This window comes from Urocampus carinirostris, chromosome 2 (genome assembly GCF_059441175.1).
Source record: "Urocampus carinirostris isolate Australia breed hairy pipefish chromosome 2, RoL_Ucar_1.0, whole genome shotgun sequence".
NCBI classification, from domain to species: domain Eukaryota; kingdom Metazoa; phylum Chordata; class Actinopteri; order Syngnathiformes; family Syngnathidae; genus Urocampus; species Urocampus carinirostris.
The window spans coordinates 22,511,583-22,528,687 of NC_142350.1; the positions used below are offsets into that span (position 1 = coordinate 22,511,583).

General features: G+C 43.5%; 1 protein-coding gene and 1 long non-coding RNA gene across 4 annotated transcripts in view; one reads left to right on the forward strand and one right to left on the reverse strand.

The window, feature by feature from the left end:
* LOC148371372 (uncharacterized) overlaps positions 1–16,143 on the forward strand; it is a 53,586-nt gene extending 37,443 nt beyond the window's left edge. For both annotated transcript variants that reach the window (XM_088329382.1, XM_088329383.1), the window contains exons 18-65: positions 9–62; positions 138–191; positions 275–319; positions 487–540; positions 619–663; positions 749–802; positions 880–924; positions 1,094–1,147; positions 1,225–1,269; positions 1,354–1,407; positions 1,489–1,533; positions 1,617–1,670; positions 1,764–1,871; positions 1,999–2,052; positions 2,113–2,166; positions 2,249–2,293; positions 2,367–2,420; positions 3,613–3,657; positions 3,737–3,790; positions 3,873–3,926; positions 4,003–4,056; positions 4,136–4,333; positions 4,413–4,466; positions 4,572–4,679; positions 4,759–4,866; positions 4,944–4,997; positions 5,076–5,129; positions 5,209–5,316; positions 5,396–5,449; positions 5,524–5,577; positions 5,654–5,707; positions 5,789–5,842; positions 5,909–6,016; positions 6,088–6,141; positions 6,236–6,289; positions 6,365–6,418; positions 6,491–6,544; positions 6,904–7,011; positions 7,096–7,149; positions 7,242–7,403; positions 7,473–7,526; positions 9,404–9,439; positions 9,525–9,578; positions 9,645–9,930; positions 10,001–10,110; positions 13,355–13,423; positions 13,505–13,741; positions 14,873–16,143. In XM_088329382.1, the coding sequence (XP_088185508.1) occupies positions 9–62; positions 138–191; positions 275–319; positions 487–540; positions 619–663; positions 749–802; positions 880–924; positions 1,094–1,147; positions 1,225–1,269; positions 1,354–1,407; positions 1,489–1,533; positions 1,617–1,670; positions 1,764–1,871; positions 1,999–2,052; positions 2,113–2,166; positions 2,249–2,293; positions 2,367–2,420; positions 3,613–3,657; positions 3,737–3,790; positions 3,873–3,926; positions 4,003–4,056; positions 4,136–4,333; positions 4,413–4,466; positions 4,572–4,679; positions 4,759–4,866; positions 4,944–4,997; positions 5,076–5,129; positions 5,209–5,316; positions 5,396–5,449; positions 5,524–5,577; positions 5,654–5,707; positions 5,789–5,842; positions 5,909–6,016; positions 6,088–6,141; positions 6,236–6,289; positions 6,365–6,418; positions 6,491–6,544; positions 6,904–7,011; positions 7,096–7,149; positions 7,242–7,403; positions 7,473–7,526; positions 9,404–9,439; positions 9,525–9,578; positions 9,645–9,930; positions 10,001–10,110; positions 13,355–13,423; positions 13,505–13,741; positions 14,873–15,019 (3,666 nt within the window). In that variant the 3' untranslated portion in view covers positions 15,020–16,143. The remainder of the gene's footprint in view (positions 1–8; positions 63–137; positions 192–274; positions 320–486; positions 541–618; positions 664–748; positions 803–879; positions 925–1,093; positions 1,148–1,224; positions 1,270–1,353; positions 1,408–1,488; positions 1,534–1,616; positions 1,671–1,763; positions 1,872–1,998; positions 2,053–2,112; positions 2,167–2,248; positions 2,294–2,366; positions 2,421–3,612; positions 3,658–3,736; positions 3,791–3,872; positions 3,927–4,002; positions 4,057–4,135; positions 4,334–4,412; positions 4,467–4,571; positions 4,680–4,758; positions 4,867–4,943; positions 4,998–5,075; positions 5,130–5,208; positions 5,317–5,395; positions 5,450–5,523; positions 5,578–5,653; positions 5,708–5,788; positions 5,843–5,908; positions 6,017–6,087; positions 6,142–6,235; positions 6,290–6,364; positions 6,419–6,490; positions 6,545–6,903; positions 7,012–7,095; positions 7,150–7,241; positions 7,404–7,472; positions 7,527–9,403; positions 9,440–9,524; positions 9,579–9,644; positions 9,931–10,000; positions 10,111–13,354; positions 13,424–13,504; positions 13,742–14,872) is intronic.
* LOC148371373 (uncharacterized) lies at positions 60–10,104 on the reverse strand. Of its 2 annotated transcripts, XR_015849804.1 has the most exons (5): positions 9,453–10,104; positions 3,827–3,906; positions 1,939–2,032; positions 1,700–1,856; positions 60–1,632 (listed from the first exon to the last, which is right to left on the reverse strand). It is a non-coding gene; the product is annotated as an uncharacterized LOC148371373 (long non-coding RNA). The 2 variants fall into 2 exon arrangements; XR_015849803.1 differs by lacking the exon at positions 9,453–10,104 and having other exon boundaries at positions 3,827–4,938.
* Positions 16,144–17,105: the final 962 nt, after the last annotated feature.

Here is a 17,105-nt window from a genome sequence, read left to right on the forward strand (position 1 = left end):
CTTATCAGGGTGACCGCGGCTTTGACGGTCTTCCTGGTTTGCCAGGCGACAAAGGACACAGAGTGAGTGTTAAATTTGCATACCGCACAGATTACACATTTTGATATTCTTGAAATAATAATTTATTTTACCAATAGGGAGACACTGGATCATTGGGACCCCCAGGACCTCAAGGAGAAGATGGCGAGCGGGTAGAGCGACACAGCAATTTAAATTTGGGTCAAGTTAAAACAACGTATGTCATTTTCTCCGTTTTTTATCTGGGTGTCCTAAGGGTGACGATGGCGAGGTTGGACCCAGAGGTCTCCCCGGTGAAACTGTAAGTATTCTCATGGTTTTCAGTGGCATCCATTTTAATAAATGAAAATAGATCAGCATCTACTAAGTGCAAATCTGTTTTGGAGACTGTAATTTGTGGTGCTCTCAGTGCACACGCAAGTGTTTGGAGATTCTTTCAGCGTTGTTTTGTACACTCTTTCCTTTTAGGGTCCTCGCGGCTTGCTTGGTCCCAAAGGTCCTCCAGGAATTCCTGGACCTCCTGTAAGTCAGTAGGGTTATTTGTTATATTACAATAACAGTTTTAACGCCTAGCTCATCATGCATTTCTTCTTCTCTTAGGGCGTTCGAGGAAATGATGGGCCCGTCGGTCCCAAGGGCAACCTGGTTAGTATCCGGTCATCTCTTCATTTTATTTCTTTCAAAATCAATCATGAGTTAATTTGACGCGCTTTACTATTTTTATGGTTAGGGTCCTCAAGGAGAGCCTGGACCTCCAGGTCAACAAGGCACATCAGGAACTCAGGTAAGCCACTGAACCACCTTACTTTTTTATTTCCAGTAAAAACATGTGAATCGTGAATATGTTTGTATTTGCCACAGGGAATGCCAGGACCCCAGGGAGCCATGGGAGCGCCAGGAGAGAAAGTAAAACTTGAATTTGACTATTAGACAAGTGAACTTTCTAAACAATAGTTCTTGATTTGCCATTTGAGATCCTAGTAATCCTACAACCGTTTATTGTGTCTGGCCAGCTGTTTTTATTTTTATCTTAAAACATACACGGTATAATCATGATGATTGTAATTTTCTTTAGGGCCCTACTGGAAAACCAGGTCTGCCAGGAATGCCCGGTGCTGACGGCCCTCCTGTGAGTTCATATTTTTGGTTTGTGCTGATGTATTTTGACCTTAATAGTGCATAAAAAACAATTTGATTTCCTTTCAGGGTCATCCAGGAAAAGAGGGTCCTCCTGGCACTAAAGGAAACCAGGTATGTGGCACTGAATTGGCAAACCCATCACACAAACATCTACATAGCCAACTGATTGAATTAATATCCTGTACTTGTCTGTAGGGACCCAACGGTCCCCAGGGAGCTATTGGCTATCCTGGTCCTCGTGGCATCAAGGTCAGTGAAATCGCCAGGCTTTAGGTCTTCCATGTTTTAAGTATACGGTTCCTTAATTTTTCTACTGGGCTGTGCTCGCAGGGGGAACAAGGAATTCGAGGACTGAAGGGTCACAAGGGGGAGAAGGTACGCGATCATCTCTTTAGGAGAACTGTGCTTGTCACATACAAGCAACACGTTTGAATGAATATCCTTTTTGATGTCTTTAGGGAGAAGATGGCTTCCCTGGAATTAAAGGAGACTTTGGCGTCAAAGGAGAGAGGGTAACTTGAAACTAGTGATCTTTACCCACCCAATCAGGTGTGTATCTTCATTTCTTCTTATTCGTTGTAATGCATCTACTCTCCTTGTGCCAGGGTGAGATTGGCGTGTCAGGCCCCAGAGGAGAAGATGGCCCAGAGGGTCCTAAGGGACGAGTTGGTCCCCCTGGTGAACTTGGTCCTCTCGGCCTCATTGGAGAGAAGGTATGAGTTTCATCAGGGGATAATTTATCTTTGTGTAGAATTTACTCAAAGCACAAGTGATAGTAACCTTTGTGAATCTTTGATTGAGTTGTCCAATCGGGCATTAAAATGAGTACTCTGGTATCAGGGCAAGCTTGGTGTTCCTGGACTGCCTGGCTACCCTGGAAGACAAGGACCTAAGGTAAGGACACCAAGTTGAAGGTGGTAGTTACTTTTTTATAACCTTTTTGTTATCATGCAGGGATCTCTAGGATTCCCAGGATTCCCTGGCTCAAATGGGGAGAAGGGAACAAGGGTAAGGAGTGTCAGACATCTGAAGGAATGTCATTTTTTTCTTTTTTTTAACCATTTTGTGAGTATGTTGTTCTGTCTTTCAGGGTCTGGCTGGCAAAGCTGGACCAAGAGGACAAAGAGGACCAACGGTAAAGTCATCCCTCCTCACAGTTTTCTATGTTTCTTTTTTTTCTCCTTCATTTCGTTGTCTTTGTCCATCAGGGTCCCAGAGGGCAGCGAGGACCACGAGGTGCCACTGGAAAGTCGGGCGCCAAGGTTAGTTATTAGACAGAAACATTTCCTGGACAGTCAGGAGCAATGTTCCCTCTAATTTTCCACGGGTCTGAGCGTTCACACAGAGTCGGTGAGCAACGCTTGAAACAACAGTGAGCAACCATAATCCCAGATCATTAATTATCAAACATGTCCAAAACTTGACATCAAGTTACATTTTGCTGAGTTTCCGGCAATGCAAAATTATTTTTCTCTTTTGAATGAATTGACTCATGTACTATTGCAAAGGTTGTACGGCCTACAAACGTCGTTTGTTCTTACAGTTCTTTCACAAGATATCCATTTCTTTTTATTTCCTGATATATTTTGTCGCATAATATTAAAATTTTGGGGGGCTTATTTAGTCGGTTGTAGGATACAGAACTGTACTTAATCACATTTTTTTAGTGGAAGTACAATGTTGGCAACAAGATTCACTTGATATAATGGTAAATTATTTGAATGCAACACAAACTTTTTTCTTTTTTCCGTGTTTTTTTTCTACTTTTTTAAAAATTCCTTAAAAAAAAAATCTCTTTGTGTTTATTTTTTCAGAGCTGTTACTTTTTAATTTTGGTTCTCTATTTACTTTTTTCCTACATTTCTTTCTTTTCATTTTTCTGGCTTTTTTCTAAATTTTTCCTTCTTTTTTTCTCTTCCTTTTGTTTCTTTTTTTCTCAGCTTTTCACTACCTTTTCATTTTGGTATTTTTTTCTTTTTTGTTCTATTCCCCACTTCCTTTAAGTCATTTTGTGCATAATTTTACATAATATTTGGTCATGTTGGGATTAAAGAAGCAAAAACAACCTGAACAGCCGTTTAGGATCCGAAAGAGCCGGTTCCTCTTAGTGAGCCGAACCGAAGAAGCCGGTTCTCGACAAACTCTACTAACTTTACTAAACTTCGTTCTACTTCGACTTGACTTCAAAATACCGCATTTAGGACACAACGTCAGGGGAACCCGTGTATTTTTACCTTCATGCACTGTAACTTTGACTTGCTTCTTAATTAGTAATTTTGAGCCCTCATTTAAGTGCGCTGGCTAGATTTTCTTGTGCGCTGAGAATGTGCGAGCAGTGCGCAATTGCGCACGCGCGCAGCTTAGAGGGAGCGCTGGTCAGGAGTCCCTATCTTATAGAGATCAACACTAGCCATTATTTATTTCTCAATATATTATTTTGTCATCGCTCAACAGGGAACGTCAGGAAGTGACGGGCCCCCTGGTCCACTTGGAGAGAGGGTAGGTTATTTTGTCCAGCACAGATTGGCATTTGTCCATCTTTTAGATCATCTTGGTAATACTGCTTTGCTGTTCATAGGGACTGCCCGGACCTCAGGGAGCCAATGGTTTCCCTGGCCCAAAAGGACCTCCGGTAAGTGTGATTGTTGGAGTCTGATGTGAGGCTTACTATATTCAGGGATTGTCTTTCATTGTTTTCCATTGTTTTTTCACAGGGACCACCAGGAAAGGATGGACTGCCTGGACACCCTGGACAGAGAGGAGAAGTTGTAAGTTAGATGTTTTGTGTAAGGAAAATTTAAGCCCTTGGGGGGGAAAAAGTCACTGGATCTCTTTTTTTTCCAGGGCTTCCAAGGAAAAGTGGGTCCGCCAGGACCTCCGGGAGTCGTTGGACCTCAGGTGAATTGAATCATAAGTGGGCAGGAATTGTCAATTTGTAGCATCTAGTCTTTGTTTCTCAACCACGATTCCTCACAAGGGTCCATCTGGAGAGACTGGTCCTTTGGGCGAGCGTGGCCATCCCGGCCCACCGGGCCCACCTGGAGAACAGGGACTTTCTGGCCCCTCAGGCAAAGAAGGCACAAAGGGAGACCCAGGCCCCCCAGGAGGTCCAGGTAAAGATGGACCCCCTGGACTGAGAGGCTTCCCTGGAGAGAGAGGACTACCTGGTACCCCTGTGAGTACCTAATGGGCCACACTACTACGGATTATTGCCTGCCTGCCTGCCCTTCTCAAACTCTTGTGTTTTTGTCCAGGGTGGTGGAGGACTAAAGGGAAGCGAAGGACCTGCTGGACCTCCTGGACCTGCTGTATGTAAACAATTGGCACCAGAACCCTATAATATACATACTTGCTGCTTGGAATCAGTTTAATATTGTTAACCTATGGTCTGTTAAATCATGCAACATTTATAGGGATCTCCCGGTGAGAGAGGTCCTGCTGGCACTGCCGGACCTGTTGGACCCCCTGGAAGACCAGGCCCACAAGGGCCCCCTGGTAACGCTGGGGAGAAGGGAGTTCCTGTACGTGTTTGTTGAATCCGCCGAGTTTATGATCCTTTAAGTGTGGATTTAATGTGCTGCCGTTGTTGCTGAAACTCAGGGGGAGAAAGGCCCAATCGGACCTGCTGGTCGAGATGGTGTTCAGGGTCCAGTGGGTCTTCCGGGCCCAGCTGGAACTCCAGGAGGACCTGGGGAGGATGGTGACAAGGTCAGTGTGGTTTGAAAACTATTTATTTTCAGTGTACTCTTAATATTATTCCTTTTCCTGACTTCTTGTCTTTGTAGGGTGAAGTGGGAGAACCTGGACAGAAGGGAGCCAAGGGTGGAAAAGGAGAGCATGTGAGAGCAACATACATATTTTTACTGTAAGAGAATGTAGAAAAGGAAAACTGATGCTTACATACGTTTTTTTTCTAGGGACCTCCTGGTCCGCCGGGCCCAATGGGTCCCGTTGGCCAACCTGGTCCTGCCGTGAGTACCTAATTTTTTCTTGGTATCCTCCTCCGCAGTAGAGGAAAGCATCATGGGGTTTTTCTCCTCTGGTATGCAGGGTGCTGATGGAGAACTCGGACCAAGGGGCCAACAGGGGCCTTTTGGTGCCAAAGGTGACGAAGGATCCCGAGGATTCCCAGGTGCACCCGGACCCATCGGATTGCAGGTTAGTCAAAAACAATACTGCTATGTTGTGATCTTTGGAAGTCAAGCAGCTGAAAACATTTTTCAACTTTGACCCTCAGGGACTGCCAGGACCACCAGGTGAGAAAGGAGAGAATGGAGACGTTGGACCTCTGGTTAGTATGAAGACTGCAGTTAAAGCAACATTTATGTAATCACCCTGAACAACCAAACATGTGCATGTCCACAGGGACCTCCTGGCCCCCCAGGACCCCGCGGTCCTGCTGGACCCAACGGCGCAGATGTGAGTTTTCAGATAATGACCATAAGGTTTTCCATTGACATTATTGATGCCAAACTGAAACCTGTGTGATTTCAAGGGTCCTCAAGGTCCTCCTGGAGGTTTGGGTAATCCTGGACCTATTGGAGAGAAGGTACACATAGGTTTCTATTCCATTTGGGTGCTATGAACACAAAGTTTTCTGTCAACTCATATTTAATTTTGTGTCCCACAGGGAGAGCCTGGTGAGTCTGGACCACCTGGTATTGGAGGAGAACCAGGAAAGAAGGTGAGCTATTAAAATTAGACAAGCGAAAGTAAAAAAGTTAACTCATGGTAATGCATCTCTTATCAGGGTCCTCGAGGTGAGCGTGGAGAGAAAGGAGAGGCCGGACAGCCTGGAACCGCTGGTTCTGCTGGAGGACGAGGACGACCTGGGGATGACGGTCCTAAAGGAAACCCTGTATGAATCAGTCCTCTAACTGCATCCTGTTTTTTGCTCTGTTTCACTCTCTGACGTTTGACCTTTTTAAGGGGCCAGTTGGCTTCCCTGGTGATCCTGGTCCCCCTGGTGAGGTTGGACCCAGAGTGAGTATCCCTTTGGTTTGACATCCAGAAAGTCTTGTGTGGATTATTTTCCTTGTAAATTAAATCCCAACATGTCTGTTTTTGCTCTTCTCAGGGTCAGGATGGCGCCAAAGGAGAGCAAGGAGAAAATGGGGAACAAGGAGAATCTGTAAGCTTAACTAATTTAGTCACGTGAATCCAATCCAACTATATTATTGACGCCAATAATTTACTCTTTATGCAGGGATCTCCTGGCCCCCCAGGAGAGAACGGACCTCCAGGCCCTACAGGAAAGAGGGTAAGATCACCACTTACAGCAAGCATAACAGACTTTGACAGTTGACATAAATATCTTTCGCTTTATTTCCAGGGTCCTGCTGGAACAAGAGGACCTGAGGGACGGCAAGGAGAGAAGGGCACCAAGGTCTGTCTGCAGTTCTCTCATTTAGATTTTGTTTTGTTTTCATTTTAAAAATGAACTCAACATTAAAATTAGGCAAAACAAAAATTAACCTAGTCTAGTGCAGTCTAGCCTAGCTTAGCCATCAGTCTAAAGCTCCAATCATTAGTACAACTTGCTATTAAGGAGTAAACATTTTGTGAACATTACATGAGGCCATGTTGATATCTTACAATGAATGATATGTAAAAATATACAACTATTTATTAATGTGCAAAATTTGGAGCGGCCATGTGCAGAACACAGTGAACATGTAGCTACTAAAACATCACTTTTGCGCGTTTAAAAAATACACATTGATGGCGTTTGTCCTCTTATTCCAGGGCGATACAGGAGCCCTCGGCCCACCAGGAAAAACTGGTCCTGTCGGTCCCCAAGGACAACCAGGAAAACCAGGAACTGAGGGTCTGCGAGGTCTCCCGGGATCAGTGGTCAGTGAAAGATGGAATTTTACGCTTTTGCGCTTTTTCGGTGTGTGCAATTGGGTCCATAGAAAAATGTGTTTCTCTTTTTAGGGTGAGCAAGGATCTCCTGGCCCAGCTGGAGCAAAGGGACCCCCTGGACCTATTGTGAGACCCCAACGTTCTTTTTCTCTGAAAAAAATCATCACTCTGCAATTTTACAAGCTCATTTCAAATCTTCCACAATGTCTCTTCTCCAGGGACCACCTGGTTTGCTGGGTCTACGAGGAGACACAGGTGCCAAAGGAGAGAAGGGACATCCTGGTCTCATTGGCCTTATTGGACCTCCAGGAGAGCAGGGAGAAAAAGGAGACAGAGGTCTGCCTGGACCTCATGGATCTGGTGGACCCAAGGGAGAGAATGTAAGTCCGGCCAGGGCAATTTGCAGATCACGTTGAAGATGGTTCTGATTATTCTGGTCCTGATTTCAGGGAATGCCTGGTAGTACCGGACCCGTTGGCCCTGCTGGTCCTCCTGGTCCTCCTGTGAGTGTTCCTTAACGCTTAGATGGTTAAATCTTGTGAGAACCTTCTTTGATTGAGCAATGCAGATTTGGAATAACTGAAGGGATCACTTAAAGACTGCCACAAGAGGGAGCAGTGTTGGGCACGTTACTTTAAAAAGTAATTACCCACTAATTCTTCCAAAAAGTAAATAAGTTAGAGACTGACTTGCTCTATAGTAAAAGTAACTAGTTAACCAGTAAAGTAACTATTTCCGTTACTTCAAAAATCAGAATTTTACATTTCTGAGCAGTATTCGAGTCAGTGGAGAAGAACAGACAGGTTGTTGTGTTATAGAAACTTGTACCGCACCAGTAACAGACTTATCCTACACTTGAAGTGCAGCAAAAATAAATCGTAAACAATATGATAACAATTAGGATGTATTTGACCATTAGTCGCTGTATTGTGTAGTGCACTATTTGTTTGTTTGGGGTACCCTTAGCAGCAAGAGGGAGGACAATCTTGTCAGCTCCCTCTAGATGAGCTTCATGTTATATGAAATAAATACATATTTCTCGATCAGCGCACATTTAAATGATAGTTCATGTATTCCCTGCTTTCTGCGATTTTAAAACATTTTTCAATAATATATCGGCATTGAATCATTGTTTTACCTTTGAGGCAATGCCCATGCATTCTAAAACAAAAGTAATATTGGTTCAAAATATTCCCACCCGGAAGAAAGACGCTTGGTTGCCTCTCCCAGGAAAAAAAATATCAGTCGTGTTTTGTGCTGGACTGGCAGAGAAATCAAAAACCAGACTAGTTGGAAATATCTAATATTCAAAGAAAAAGCTTTGGTGCGTAATTGTTTTTTTACAGTTACGCTGGATTTTTTTCAGTACTTCCTCACTTTGTACTCGGAGGGCGGGCGATGACTAAAACGAAACTTTAGAAGTAGATGAAAACTCCCTACTTTACACGACCCCTTCTCAAGGTTTCTGAATTTCCTCATGCTGAGGTTTTGAGTTTTTCCTTGACCTCATGTAGGGTTTAGATCAGGGGATGGTGTCATAATAGTTTGTGGTTTGCAATAATCTGTGGTGTGTGCAGCCCTTTGAGACACTTTGTGATTAAGGGCGTCACAAATAAACATGACTTGACTCGACCTAAACAGGCGTAAAAAAATGCACGAAAACGTCCGTAAGCATGCACACATACATACTTAAAGAAGCACGAAAATGTACGTTCAAAACGCACGAGTACGTGCCTTAACACAGTGTTTTTCAAGCCTTTTTGAACCAAGGTACACTTATATTTATAAAAAAAAGGTTCAGAGGCACACCGTCCATCGAAAATGTTTGAAAATGAAGTTATGTCATATATTTCACTGTACTACCTCATAAGCAGATAATTAGTATATAAAAAGAAGAAAATAATACTTAAAATAAAAACGAATGATGTGCTTTATTTACATTTATTTTTTACAGTGCAATCTTTAAACCCCTTTGTTAAACAAATTAAGTTATTCGATGTACTGTGCTACCTCATAATTATTATATAAAAAGATAAGATATAAAAATCTACTGCCACCTACTGATATGGATGACTATTATAGTTCCTCGTGTGAAGATTGCAAAAATACTGAATAATGGCCTGATATTTTGGAAAAGTAAAATTGGGAAAATTCCTGCGGCACATTAGACAAGGTCTCACGGCACAATAGTGTGCCCCGGTTGAAAAACACTGCTTTAACACATAAAACTTTTAGCAGCGCTTTTGAGCGTCAGTAATGGTAACGGTGATAGATAACCCCGCTACTGAAAAAAAATAACGCTGTTACGCAACTGCGTTATTTCCATCACTGGCTAAGGCCCTTATCTTCTGCTATTTTCTAACACTGCTGTTTGGTTCAGGGTCCTCAAGGAGTCAAAGGAGCCAAGGGTGCATCTGTAAGTATTTTACCTTCATGTTGTTGAGCAAAAGCTGAAGTTGCCTCGAGTCCACCCGAATCTTCTCTCATCTGCTCATCTTCAGGGAGGATCCGGCTCCAAAGGAGAAAAGGGTGTTGCAGGACCACCAGGACTTCCTGTATGTAACTTGTCTCCTTTCAAGGGTTGGAGTTCAACCTGACTTTTCATCGGTCTTCTCCATCAGGGCCCCCCTGGCGAGGTCATTCAGCCGCTCCCCATCCAGAGAAGCCCCAAATCCAAACGCTCCATCGACGCCAGCCGACTTCTCCCCGAGTCCGACCCGGACATGCCCGCCTCAGACGCCACCGGCGCCGAGTTCATGATGGCCGGCGACGGTATGGAGGAGATCTTCGGCTCCCTCGACTCGCTACGGCAGGAGATCGAGACTATGCGCTTCCCCATGGGAACTCGGGACAGTCCGGCCAGAACATGCCAGGACCTTCGCCTCAGCCAGCCCGAGCTCCAAGACGGTAGGGTTGAGGGATCATGATCATGTAGTGAAGACCTGACTCATGCCATGTACCTCTGGAAAAAAAACAGGCGAATACTGGATCGACCCCAACCAGGGATGCGCCAGGGACTCCTTTAAGGTCTTCTGTAACTTCACCACTGGCGAGACCTGCCTGTATCCCCACAAGAGCATTAACACGGTCAGACCCATCTCTTATCTCCAAGTCATGTGTAGTACCTATGTCAGGGATGTCAAACTCAGTTTTTCTCAGGGCCCGGATCCAAACTTTCTGTTCTGAGGCGGGCCGGATCGGTCAAAGGATGCCAACTCCAAATTTGTAACTTTGTTTTTTAGTATTACGCTTTATTATTGACACTATTCTAGTAACCTACCAGTCTCCCGGTAAACACGGAACAGAGGGGATCCTCTCTGAACACATTTATTCATAAACAATGGGAAATGTTATATGTTTGGCATTGAATGTGTTAACCGGTCCATTTTAAGAGTTAAGTGAATGCAGTTTTACACTTGAACCAACTCACCATGCTATCCAAACTCAACACTGCCCTTTTGTGGACAGGTAGACCACTTATTTTTAAATGTAACTTTTGATTGAAATCACTTTTTTTTTTTTAATGGCGGGTCGGATTATATTGTCCAATAGGTCGGATCCAGTCCGGAGGCGTATGTTTGACATGCCTGACCTATGCTGTTGGAGGAGGGAAAGCCACTGGACTCATTTTAGGTTTGATGAGTGCTAAGATTAATAGAGTAAACACCAGAGTCTAAAATTAATTTCAACAAAAGCCGTCAATTTAAAGAAAAATCGTCAAGACAATAGACAACATTGAAAATAAATTGTTTTATTAGTAAATTAACACTATAACTAGGTTTAAGGTGTTGAATGAGAAGGTCCAAGTTTTGTTAAACTTGATTTAATAACAGTTTTATTTGGATTTCAGTTAATGATCGGTCATCTACTCTAATTAAGGCTGTCGAACCTCTTGTTCGTCGCAACATTTACTTTTATGTGCACCAATCGAATTTTATGATCAACTGAAATCTGTTTCATGTATGAATTTAAAGTCACACAGTAATACACTTCAAACGTCAATGACACTTCAAATCAATGACAAATGAGTTTATCAAATCGGCAAAGAAAACATCATTTGGATATTCTCCAGTTTAGGGAATTCCAAATCCAAAGAGATAAACCAATTCCTACCGCAACCTTGATCTTGATGTGAAGCTTTATGATGAATCAGAAAATTCGTCTAGTTTGCGTTTTTCGGCCTTTGTGAATTGGGTAGAGTCAAAACAAAGGTTTTTTTTTTTCAAGAAGAGAGATTTGGTTTTCCAGGCAATGTCTTGCTGACAATTGCTATTGAAAATAGCAGGACAAACAGCATCCTGACGGAACCTGCTATCAAATCTTTTTCTGCAAACTTTATTTATGCAAGGAATAATAAATCGTTGTTTGCTAATTAATTTAGGTGACCAAATATTTACTACAATGTGTTTGCAATTCAATTTTAATGTTGAATTCCCTTTTTATTCATTTCTAACACGCTAACCAGGGGTTGCACGTGTGACTCACCATCACTTTTGGCCACAATACTGAAAACAAATGAGTTATTTGCTTCTTATTTAAAAAGTCTTTGCATTTAAGCCCCAGATTACCAAAGTCCAAAAGTAGCGCGTTACTCTGATAGTAAATGTTTCCGTTACCGTATATATTCATTTTAAAGCCGACCCCTGAAACTTCTTAATGATAGACCCATTATAAAAGAAATAGAAGAAATCGTGTACACCAACCTGTGGAAGAGGTGAACACCTTATATTTCTTGGCTTGTTCAATCTTGAGAGACACTCCACGTCCATTTTGTCCTCATACCACTAGAAGAGCTCCCTCTCTATTCTGGGTAACGTCCAAGACGTTTTCCTTTTTTCTGCAGGCATGATGTCTTGCAAAATTAATTTCACAACTAAAATGACCAAAATTCTGCACACACGTTTGCCTCATTGATTTTGTTGTTCCGGTATAAGCCACGCCCCCTCCCTACACACTGCATACCATTCACTTTGGAGGGCACGCAACCATATATGCGCTTATAAACTGACCCCGATTTCAGTATCTTATAGTTGTAAATGTGGCTTGGATGTGAGTATATTCAGCAGGGAGAATATTAGAATATCAATAGGGAGAACTTACTTAACCTCGTACTTGAGATAGCACCTTCTTAACTGTATTCAGTTGTACTTTGAGTTGTGTTGCTGTTGGATGGAAGGTAGTATAATGCTTCATGAGCTAGGGAAGAACAGTCAGAGAGATTACATTGTTTCACGATCCGCTATTAAGAAGTAGCGGCGTGACGCACCATGTTGTAACAGTGATTGGGTAACAAAATGTTATGGATAACTCGTTACAGTACTCCGAAAAAAGTAATTGTGTTACAGGAACCTGCTTCTTTGTAACGTGTTCCTCCCAACTAAGAGTAAGATCTTAAGCCCAAGCCCGACATTTTGAATTTAGGGTCGGGCCTAAAATGTCAATCGTTATGTTCGGGTGCGGACTGGGATTCTCTTGCTGGCTCTTTTTTTTGTTTAGAATTATCCACTCTGTCGTTCTTTGTTTTGTTTTCTTTGTGTGGCAAGGCACAAAAGAAGTCTGCGAGAGAGAAGCCAAGCCTGCTCCTCACAAATTAAATATGGCATTTTGGGATTTCTTCATGTTCGGGCCCTCAAATCAAGTGAATTGGTCGGGCTAGGGCCTGAATATCCGTGGGCCCGTTGCTGGGCGAGAGAGAGAGAGAAGAGTGTGCTGCTTTTTTTTTTTTTTTTTAAATTCATTAAATATTGAATCAAATCAGCATGAGAGGGGAAAAAGCAAATAAATACAAGTAAAAAGAAAAATGTCAATTATGACATATTTAATTCAATACAAGAGGGAGATCCTTAAATATATTTCATATATTTTAAAAAGTAGGAAAATAATCTGTAATCTGTCTCAGCCCTGAAGAACCCATATTGGACGATTCCTAGTTATTTGAGCTTGGCATGTACTACAATTGGCATCGCACACACTTTAAATGGAACAGAATATGTTGGTCCCCAGGCCTTATGTAGTCATGAAAAGAGGCTCGCAAGCCAGAGTTCCCGACCCCTGCTGTAGTCTGTGCAGCCCTTGGAGAATTCTTGTGATTAAGGGCTACACCCGATTACAGCCACAGCACACCGAGAACGCCTGATCTTGGGACGATAAGCGAGGTCGGGCCTGGTTTGTACTCAGGAGACCGCCTGGGAATACCAGGTGCTGTCATTTGGCGCACGCTCTGCTGCGACAGCACTGACTGTACCCTCAAATCCAACCATTAGAAGACCAATCCAGTGGGATGACTATTATTAAAAGGAACACGACTTGACATGTACAATTGCGATGACAGGTGAAGATGAACTCGTGGGAAAAAGAGACTCCAGGATCCTGGTATGGTGACTTTGCCACGGGCGCAAAGGTCAGTCCCTCTCCAGCACCAAAGATCAGTTTTCAGCTCTCTCGCAAGATTCTCATCATCTGCATCCCACTTCTCCTGCAGTTCTCCTACGTGGACTCTGACGGTGAGCCGGTGGGCGTAGTCCAGCTGGGATTCCTGCGTCTCCTGAGCGTGGTGGCCCGCCAAAACCTAACCTACCACTGCCACCGCTCGGTGGCCTGGGCCGACAAGACCGCCAAGAACAAGCACCAGAGGGCGCTCCACTTCCAGGCCGCCAACGAAGAAGAGCTGAGCTACCAGAACAACCCATACATCAAAGCGCTGGTGGATGGCTGCTCTGTGAGTCTGCATTTTAGCATACGTGTCCAGCTGTTTGACATTAGAAAGCGGCAAACAAAGTTCATCTCTAGAATATTCAAAAAGGTGCTTGAAATTTTAATGTTGTTTTCAAGGTCAGGAAAATGCTTGAATTTGGGGTGAAGTGCTTGAAAATACTTGAAAATGTTGACACAAAAAGATTGCAGTTCATAGATTGAAGCACAAAGTATGTGCTAGCGGCAAGAAAGAAACTTCATTTTAGTCATCCCAAAAAAAATAACGATCAATTCTTAAATAATAATAAAACGCGGCACCTATTTATTCACAACAAGACAGGCTATGTTGTATTTGGTGAAAAAAATTAGCAATCAACGATGGCGTTGTCGTCTGGTACAAGTGACCGAGACGATCCGGATTAGAGCCGAAATGGGCAAGACCAAGTTCCAGTATGAAAATTGTTATAATAATAATATAATAATAATTTCCTTGTATTGTCATTCTGTGTAACAATGTACACAGAACGAAATGTCAATTGCACCTGACCCGTTGTAGCGAGCCGATGCAGCCGCAGCCAACAGAGGGCGCCGCCGACCACTTTTTAAGTCTTAGGAATGACTCGGCCGGGGCGCGAACCACCGACCTCCCAGTCTCAAAGCGGGCGCCTTACCGTTATAGGGGATATACAATTGGAAATGATGAAAAAAGCGTACACGTTGGCAGGTATGCTATCTCCGCGACGCCTCCTTGCAACAAATTCAAGGACTTTCAATCTTTGAAAACACAACATTATCAATATTCAAGCATTATTAAGGTTTTTAGTCTACTTATTTACGAGCACCTTCCTTACCCCAAATTCAAAAACTTTTCAATCTTCGAAAAGACTACTAACATTCAAGCATTTTCAAGGAACCTTGACATCGGCCTGATGCCTGCGTTGTCCAATCATTTACTAGCACTTCACCCCAAATTCCAGAACTTCTCAATCCTTGAAAACGCAAGATTAAAATTCAAGCATTTTTGAAGATTTCAAGCACCTGTCAAACCTCTTATCCAATCATTTACTCGAGCATATCAATCCTTGAAACCACAAGATTGGAGTTCCAGGATTCCAAGCACCCGCACGTCTAATCTCCCTTTTCCCCTTCTCGACAGTACCGCAAAGGCTTCGACAGGACAGTGCTGGAGATCAACACGCCGCAGGTGGAACATCTCCCTCTGCTGGACGTGAAAATTTCGGACTTTGGGGAGAAAAACCAACAGTTTGGATTTGAAGTGGGACCTGTGTGCTTCCAAGGCTAATCTCCAGCAAATCACCTACACGCATGCAACACTCACAAACACACGCAAGCACTTCCACAAACAAAACATTCACGCTCAATCTTATGGAACACAAACACACTTAAAGGGACGGGCAACGCATCCTCCTCCTCACAACTATCGGACGTCAAAAATGAGAAAATACCAAAGTTCTGAAGAGGCCTCGGAGGGAAGGACCACCGAGAGGGAGCGCTTTCTTCCCAGCGAAGCCGCACCGAAAAAGAGGGGCGGGGGCCCGGCCCCAAAAAGACCCCCCCTCCCCCCTGCACTCTTTGTTTTCTCCGCCCTCGCCTTGCCCGTTGAATCTTCCCTGAAACGGTTGCTACTTGTTAGCGCGATCTCATCCTTGCGCTAGCATCCTTTAGGGCAGTGCTTCTCAACTCGTCCGACTTCAGGACCCAAACGCTAAGCCGCCACACAAATCGAGAACAAATTCCCATTCTTTTTAATTTATTGAATAAAAGGATTGGCAATCATTTCCTCACTCTTTTCCCACTTTTCCTTCCCCTTATCTCTTTGGGACTCATAATTAATAATAATAATAATTATAATTTCCTTTGTATTGTTATTCTTTGTAACAATGTACACAGAACGAAATGTCGATACACCTGACCCGTTGTAGCGAGCCGATGCAGCCGCAGCCAACAGAGGGCGCCGCCATTTTACCAATTAGGTATGACTCGGCCGAGGCGCGAACCAGCGACCTCCCAGTCTCAAAGCGGGCACACTACCATCTAGGCTACTGAGCTGGTTATGGGCTTAAATGAAATAAAACCAGCCAAATCACAACCAAATGAGACGTGGTCCCTTTCAACACAGTTTAGATGGCGCCAATTGACTGAACAGGAAAAGATCAAGCATGACATTACCGCCCCCTACTGTGTAATCGACCGTCCGTTTTCCCATCTTGTTAGCATCATTTTGTATCGGCAAAGGCTCGCTACCTACTAAAAAGTGGTCATCGACCCGCTTTGGGGTCCCGACCCACCAGTTGAGAAACACTGCTTTAGGGGAGGAGGCGGGATTCGGGGCCGTGGTTTCCTTGTATCGACGACAATGCGGCGTGATGCTATCTTAGCTGAATAAAAAATTTGTTTTCCCTGAAAGGAGGCGTGTGGCAAAAAGTGCTAATTGTGCAAAAAAAAAAAGCCTGATCTTGTCTTCCTCCGGTGATGTCATCGGGCCTCCAGCTGGGCAAATGTGCATTACACTTCATTTGTACAGACATAGTGATATTCTATTGTATTTATTTAAGATCAAAAAAAAGAAACAGAGCGTTAAATATCCCCGCTGTTACATGTGGTGTATTTCTCTTTGTATTTACACTACCGTTCAAAAGTTTGAGGTTATCCAATTTTGTGTTTTCCATGAAAGAAATCACTTTTTTTAATCAAACGGATTTTCCGGTGTACTTTTGCCCTTTCGGGGGCCAGTCTCCGCTTTGGCTTTTTTGTTACCGCTCCGCTTTGAAGGCCAGCATCTCCGTCATCTCTTTGAAGTAGACACTCGTGTTTTGGGGGTACTAGTGGAGGACCTGTGAAAAAATCTATTTCTCAAACTAAAGACTTAAATATACTTGTCCTCTTGCTTGGTTGTTCTCCCACTTTTTCTACTCTGGTCGGGGCCTGTTTGTGCTGTTCTCTTAGGAGAGTAGTACACACCGCCGTAGGAGATCTTCAGTTTCCTGGCAATTGCTAACGTGGAATAGCCCTTGTTTTTTGGAACATAAATAGACTGTCAAGTTTCACATGAAAATCCTCCTTTCCTGGCCATTCTGAAAGTTAAAAGGTGGAGTGCGTCGTTTGCGGTGTCTTTAAAACGTTTAGAATTAAACATTTTCTCTCTTTGGAGGGGGTTAACAATGCCCAACTGAGTTCAAAGAGCCCTTACGCTTTATTTTCAATCGCGCCTATCTGCTTTTATCTTACGCTTATCAGGCAAAACAAAGCCCCAAAAAGAGTGTACTTGCACACAAATTGTGTGACTCTGCTGCCATCTCCTGGCTTAAAGTCATGTTTGCAGCCTCGAGTTTTTTTTTATGTGCTGCGCCCCATCTTTATACCGCATC